The sequence below is a fragment of the Phytophthora infestans genome, genomic scaffold, assembly GCF_000142945.1.
Source record: "Phytophthora infestans T30-4 supercont1.32 genomic scaffold, whole genome shotgun sequence".
Taxonomy (NCBI): domain Eukaryota; phylum Oomycota; class Peronosporomycetes; order Peronosporales; family Peronosporaceae; genus Phytophthora; species Phytophthora infestans.
The window spans coordinates 40,628-47,916 of NW_003303727.1; the positions used below are offsets into that span (position 1 = coordinate 40,628).

The window sequence follows — 7,289 nt, forward strand, 5'->3', positions numbered from 1 at the left end:
TCACTCAAACTCTTTAGGTCGGCGCTGCGTCAGTTCGCAATCTTCTTTGAATGTTTATTGAGTTCTTTTCCTGCCAGGTCTACGAGGTAGCGCAATCATAACCCTGTTCTACGTACAAAATAGCAATGGTTCGTGCTAATCCATTCTACGATTTACCCCTTAGGCGCGACACTTCTGTCTTCTATTAGCACTGGGCCCAGTATGCGCTTCATCTACTTTCTTCTCGTTGGCAGTGCTGCCATTTTCGCGGCCTCCGAAGGTGCAGTGCCAACTCCATCCAAGCAGCTAAAGATTTCGTCCGCAGACGTGCTTCGTCCAGTAGATGAAGCTCCGTCAAGGAGAGTCCTGAGAAGTCGTGATACAGCTGAAGCTAGTGAAGACTTGAGCGACGAAGAGCGCGGACCCTACAGCTACCTTTATCTCTGATCAGGGACAAATGGCAGGAGGGGGAAATAAAGAAAGTAGTTGCGAAGTTGATCAAGGACAAGGCGGAGTTCGAGAAATTATTCAGTGCTGGAGTATTACCCTCGCACTACTTCGACGGCTTGAAGCATAACGACGCGGTCAAATCGCCCCTGTCGAAGGTGGTTGCGAGTGCGTATAGGGAAGGCATGCAAGACCATCTCTACAAGATCCCTGCGTTCAAACAGTTTGCAGAGTACTCCAAGTATTACAACACGAAATTCATGGCAGGAGACCGTCCAGGAGAACTGCTGAAAACTACAGCTAAAGTCTAAGCTTGAATTGCAGAGAGAGGGGGACCAGGAATTTGGGGCGTTATCACTTAGCCCACGTGGCACTAGAATCATAAGTACAAGTATACGGACGCACCTTTTCCAGAATTAATCATCCGACAGAGTCGAAACGTGTTAATTAGCTGCAAACTATGTAGCTGTACGATCTCAGCCGGTAGCTAAATTACGGTCCCCAATGGCTTCACAAAGGAGTCCATGCTTATTGTGCTCTTACGAGGAATGGCCATAGGCTACACGTTAGCAGTATACTACTATAATTAGAAAAATATTATCACGGGTCAGTATTGTCTACTCGCTCATTGTGTCTTCCGCAGTGCATACGACTCTAGACGTCATCTGTGGTGTCGGGTTCACGCTCATGACACCTCCACTCCCGTTCGGTTCCAGATACCACTTGACAGTCTTCAAGTGCGCGTGTGACCCAGCAGCACAGTGGACAGCGACGAACTGGTGCATTTTAACTCCAGTTGGCTGATCCACCACGAACTTCTTGAGCTTCCCGGCCAGTCCGGAGCCACCTTGTTGTCGACTTCCGAACAGCTCCAGCTGTCTTGCAATCTGGGGCGTTGCGCAGTGATACAGCACCGAGTCGAGGCCTTTCGTGCTCCATTTCGCCACGAACGCACGGTCGTCCGACTCCCTGGCGGAAACCTCACGCCACAGCGTCCTGGACGTGCGCATTCTCACCATATTCTTAAGTTTCTTGGAGTCTGTGGACGCTAAATGCAGCAGCAGAAACCCGGCCGAGATAATGAGAGCCACCGCCAAGCCTCCAAAAATCGCGTACAGATGCGGATCGGAGTGCAACTCGGCATTCCGCAGCACAAGATCAGCTCCGATCTTGCAGAAAAAGTGGATCACCAGCACAGCAGCGGCGTTCAGTGTCCAGAACCGAAGGAAATCGTTGCGAGCAGCGTGGTCCAGACGCATCGCCAGCGATCTGGTCTGTAGCGTCACTCGGATGACCCAGTAGCTACTGCTTAGTGTAGTGAACACAAGTGTGAGACTTCGAACAGGGATGGCAGGCGTGCAATAAATGACGATACTGCCTTCCGCAGTGGAGAGTTGAGCGCTGCATCCGAGCGAGAAGATGTTACTTAGAGCGCCAATAGCGCCGAGATACATTAACACCATTGTTCCCGGATGTTCCAGTGCTCCGTCTGCTGGGTCACACTGGAGTAACTCGAGTAAACCGATACGAACTAACGGGATGGCCTCGTTATTGATCGCTTCTAACGACGGGAGACGGGATTGCATCTCCTCGACAGGTCGGTATACACTGTTCCGGATGAAAATCCAGACACTCTTGAGGATGTAGATGTACTCGAGAGCGTAATACGAAGCGCCAATCAAGTTGAGGATCAGCAGGAAAGTTCGGATTTGTCGACTGGTGTTGTCTTGGATTCGGATTCGTCGGTTGATCAGAGTCGTGTCGATCATAAACCACTCGATCTGGCGTAGATTTTCTTCCTCCATAACTTGAATTTTCGGATCGGAAGACGTGACTAGCGACGCGCATGTCGGAAGGTGGACGAGATTACCATCCAGATCACGGAACAGAACCTCATCCGACGTCATGAATAATCTACAGAGAGTTTGAAGCTCCGTCTCCTGCGAGTCACGGAACGCACAGTTACCCAGTCCATCTCCCATATACGCCTGATATTTCTGGACGTTACGTCCACTCTGCTGTATCACTGAGTCAACAATCCCTCGACAGTCAGGTGTATACAAATATCCGTACGGTGTCATTGTTCGCTTAGAAGACGTTAGATCCGAGCGAGATTTCGTCCAAGCGGTACCGTCAATCGCCAATAATGGAGACTCTGTCAACGTCTCTGGAAGCGTAAGCGCCACATATCCAGCTATAGTTTCTCGCCGACGCCCCAAAGTGTATACTGTCGTGTTATCCAGCTTCGTATAGTCTCGGTCATCTTTTTGGAACAGAAACATGAGGTTCACCACAAATGTCGGAATGATACGGGATAAGTCATTTCCACACTGTTTAATCGCCGCAGCATCCACATCTGCCAGGGTAATGGCTTTGTCCATTGACGTATGTTTAATTGCACAGTTCCAGAATGGAGCCAAGTGCATCGTAGACGTCAAGTGCATCCCGACGGTGTTGATCAAGAAGTCCGACGTGAAGAACGAGGCTGCAGCGTGGGTCACTTCGGCCAGAATCGCAGCCTCGCCATTGACATTGACCCCCATTGTGAGTTGTTGCGTCTCCAAGTAAAGCTCTAACAAAGCTGTGACACCCAGAACGTCCACAAGCGCCACATGGTGGATATCGAAGGACCCCGGGAGTAGCGCCACGACGTCGCGTAGCGAGATCCCTTTACTGTATCGCTCGACAATAGCGTCTGCAACCGCGTTCGTGTAGTCGGGTAGACTCATGTCCATGTATCCTTCCTGCACGCTTTTCATGATCTTCCGCACCACTAGCTCGTCGTTGAAATGGCGTAAATAAACTTCCGACATGTTGACTACCGCGATGAGGCCTAGTGTAACATCTCCGACCTGTGACAGATTCGCGTCTATTGGTGCTGTAGTCCCGTGGTTAAAGTATCGATCGAGTGGGAAGGTTTCGTGAAAATCGCGACAGAATTCGTGACGAATGACTGGGAACCAATTACCGAAGAGGAGCTGCGCTTCCGTCTCCCACGATTTGACAGTATCGGTAACAGGGCCACAAAGCGGAGCTGACACGTCAACCATGAGGTCTACAGGTTGTTGCAGCATCTCTTCCGGAAGACCAGCGAGTAAATCATCTCGACGTAAGTTCGCGCGAACGAGGAAGTCAGTGAGTGAGATACTTGACGCGGTGGAGCGAGACAGCTCGTCTCTCGTCTCTAAGTCGATGAGGGGGAATAGAGAGCGACTGAACGTGTCGAAATAGTGTACGCCACTCATCACGACGCCCATCTGGTTGAGTTTCCTGGCTGCGATCGCGTCTCGCACTTCGTCGAACGGTTTGGTGACGTAGCTACCCAGATAGTACTCTTTAAGTGGAATCATACTCACTCCAGCAAGGACAGCCACGAAAATCGCTACACACGTTCGATACGTGATCTCGTAGTCGTGAGATCGCAATCCCTGTGTGGTGGTCCTTTTGGCGTGGTTCGGCATGTCTGGTGTAAAGCGTGGACCATCCATAGAGAGTCTCTGCACTGTCACCGTGTTCCTCTCCTTAACATCGACGTTCCCATCCAGGGCGGCCATCGCTTCAATCTGTGGTCCGGATCAAATCCTAGATGTAGAAGAAGAAAGGTGGGCGTGGTACGGACTATCTTCGTCTCGAGCTCGTAGATTTTATTTCCGGTGTCTTCCATTCCTAAGATAGAAAGAGCTTGCGTCGATCCAATATTGCACTCTATTGTGAATGTCGCGAGTCGTCATGCCACCAGGTGTATGGTACAGCTCTTGTCATCCGAGTCTTAATCTTGAGTATTATAAATATATAAAAGGGTACGAAGTGATCACTTGGTGACAGAACACTTTTTTACAGATAGCATTATGACTCACCGTAAGATTTTTTTTCTAGTTAGGAAGTAGGAAAATACCAAACGGCGGAAGCACTGCCGCGGAGCTATTTGCGCAGGGAGGGACAAAATTAGGCTGTTGTATCTGTTAATGTAGCGTTTTTCATCATTAGTAGTGTCTGTGAGGCAATATTATCATTAGCTAAATTCTGTTCAGGAACACTGTTTTCTTAATATTTATTGCCAATAATTGGGCCACCTAAAAGTATTTTGAAAAAGCAAATCTTCTTACTAGATTGGAAATATTTTTTCGTTTAGTTAATATAGTGTAAATGAGTATTCAACGATAAAAAACTACCCCCCCCCCGTCCACAAAACTTGCTAGCTAATTACCTTATCTCGGCGCGTCCTTGCTGACGTCCGGGGAATCGGCATCTACTGTGTAAACCCGAGGGTGCCTTACTATCAATTCAGCTGTTGTGACCCCACCACACCCGTCAGATTTCAGATACCACTTGACACTTTGCAAGTGCAAATGTGCTCCTCCAGCGCAGTGCACAGCGACAAAGTCATTGATGCGAATGGACGGTGGTCGGCTGTCCACGAGGTCCTCCGATCGACTTCCTTGCTTCCATGCGCGATGTTCTGGTTGCTCTGGTAGGCTGGAAATCTGCAACTGACGCGCAATCTGTGGCGACGCGCAGTGATATAACACCGAGTCGAGGTCTTTCGTGCTCCATCTAGCGACGAACGCGCGATAGCTCATAGCTCGGTCGTGTGCCGCTTTCCATAACGATCTGGTAGAGTTTTTCTTGATAAACGTAGTAAACCTTTCTCTGTCCGTTCCAGCAATATGAACGAGGATAAACCCAGATGAGATCGCTAAGGACAAGGCCAGTCCTCCGAGAATGGCGTAGATATGGGGATCGGAGCTCAGCTTGATATTCTTGAACACGACATCAGCGATCCCCTTGCACGTAAAGTGGATGACGAGCACTGCGCATGCGTTGGTGAGCCAGAAGCGGATGAAGTTGTCGCGAACGACGTGGTCCAGACGCATGGCCAGAGACTGGGACTGCAACGTCACACGGATAACCCAGTAGCTGCTACTAAGTGTCGTTAACACGAGGTTCATGTTGCTAACGGGAATGGCAGGAACACAGTGAATCACTATACCAACTCCGATCGTAGACAGCTGGGCGGTGCACTCTGGTCTGAAAATGTTACTTAACGATCCAATAGCGCCAAGATACATTAGTACCATGGTGAGTGGGTGTTCCAGTGCTCCATCCGCGGGATCACACATCAGTAGCTCCAGAATTCCAAGGCGAACGACTGGGGATGGCTGGTGGTTGATATTGTCGATAGTTGCTTGACGCGTTCGCTCCTCTGCGGCTGGCTGTAACACGCTATTGCTGATGAAGATCCAGATACTTTTGAGGTTGTAGATGTACTGGAGAGCGTAGTGAGACGCCCCAATGAAGTTGAGCATCAGCAGGAACGTGCGGATTTGTCGACTGGTGTTGTCGATGATGCGGATTCTTCTAGCTAACGTCGTCGTATCGATCATGAGCCACTCGATCTGCCGCAGATTTTCTTGCTGTAAATTCTGGTTCTCTTCACTAGTAGAGTTGTCCATCAGCGACGCACACGACGGAATATCTACCGGATTTCCATCCAGATCGCGGAATGAAACCTCATCCGAAAGTCATGAACAACCGGCAGAGTGTTTGCTGATCTGTTTCCTGGGAATCTCGGAGCGCACAGTTACCAAGGCCGTCTCCCAGATACGCTTGATACTTCTGTACATTGCGCCCACTCTGACTTAGTGCTTGAGTTACCAGTCGTTTACAGTCCGGTGTATACAGATATTTGTATGGAGTGGTTGATAGCGTCATTACTGACGACGTGTCTGCTTTGGTCTTGGACCAGCTGGATCCATCGATAGAGAAGAGCGGCGAGTCATCAAGCGTTTCTGGGACTTGTAGAACTTTATAGTCGGAATCCGACTCACGTCTTCGACCCAATGTGTACGTCGTAGTATTGTCCAGCGTAGTGTAATCTCTCTCCTTAGATTGAAAGAGAAACATGAGATTTGCAATAACAATCGGCAGATGTCGGGCCACTTCCCTACCACATTGTTTCAGTGCAGACGCGTTTACGTCGTCTACTCTCATCGTCTTGTCCATCGACGTGTGTAAGATTGAGCACTCCCAGAAGAACGCCAAGTGTGTAGTCGACAGGAAGTTCATCCCAACGGTAGTCGACAGAAAATCCGGCGTAAAATACGCGGCAGTGGCGTGAGTCACTTCAGCTGAAATGGCAGCTTCTCCGTTCACATTTGTCCCCATCGTCAGCTCTTGAGACTCCAAATAATAGTTAAGCAAAGCGCTAACGCCAAGAGCATCAACTAAAGCCACGTGGTCAGCATCGAAAGAAGATGGTAGCAAAGCGATAACGTCATCGACCGCAATCCCTTTACTGTATCGACCCACGATCGCGTCAGCCACTTCATCAGTGTACCCATCAAGCTCCAACTGCATGTAACCTTCCTGCACGTTTTTCATGATCTTACGCACCACCAGCTCGTCATTAAAGTGGTCTAAGTAGACTTCGACATGTTTATGACAGCTATAAGACCGAGACTTGCGTTTCCCACTTCCGCCACGTTTTTATCCACTGATGGTTAAAAAATCGATCCCTTGGAAACAATTCGTGAAAATCGCGACAAAATTCATGACGAATAGCAGGGAAATAGTTGCCAAACAACAGCTGAGCCTTGGTCTCCCACGAGTCTGTACAAAGCGGTGCCATAACGTCAACCATGAGGTTAACGGGTTGCGATAGCGTCTCTACTGGTAACCCAGAGAGGAGGTCGACGCGACGTACGTTGGCTCGATCGAGAAAGTCTGTCAGTCCCAGTGTCTCAGTGGTGGAGCGATTGGGCTCTTTTCTGCTGTGCAAGTCGATGAGTGGGGTCGATTTGCGATCAAACGTGTCGTAATAGTGCGCGCCGCTGATGACGACGCCCATTTGGTTGAGTTTCGAG

The 7,289-nt window shown here is 49.5% G+C and overlaps 3 protein-coding genes across 3 annotated transcripts; 1 reads left to right on the forward strand and 2 right to left on the reverse strand.

The window, feature by feature from the left end:
• Positions 1 to 201: 201 nt before the first annotated feature.
• PITG_23011 (secreted RxLR effector peptide protein, putative) lies at positions 202 to 426 on the forward strand (the record flags this gene model as incomplete). The annotated part of the gene is made up of 1 exon (XM_002899117.1): positions 202 to 426. One exon carries the CDS (start codon positions 202 to 204, stop codon positions 424 to 426), a length of 225 nt encoding a protein of 74 aa, XP_002899163.1.
• A 617-nt stretch (positions 427 to 1,043) lies between these two features.
• PITG_14026 (uncharacterized protein) lies at positions 1,044 to 3,887 on the reverse strand (the record flags this gene model as incomplete). Its single annotated transcript, XM_002899118.1, has 1 exon — positions 1,044 to 3,887. One exon carries the CDS (start codon positions 3,885 to 3,887, stop codon positions 1,044 to 1,046), a length of 2,844 nt encoding a protein of 947 aa, XP_002899164.1.
• Positions 3,888 to 4,634: 747 nt separating this feature from the next.
• Positions 4,635 to 7,273, reverse strand: PITG_14027 (uncharacterized protein; the record flags this gene model as incomplete). The annotated part of the gene is made up of 3 exons (XM_002899119.1): positions 4,635 to 5,862; positions 5,957 to 6,871; positions 6,921 to 7,273. The coding sequence occupies 3 exons, from the start codon at positions 7,271 to 7,273 to the stop codon at positions 4,635 to 4,637; spliced, it is 2,496 nt and encodes an 831-aa protein (XP_002899165.1).
• Positions 7,274 to 7,289: the final 16 nt, after the last annotated feature.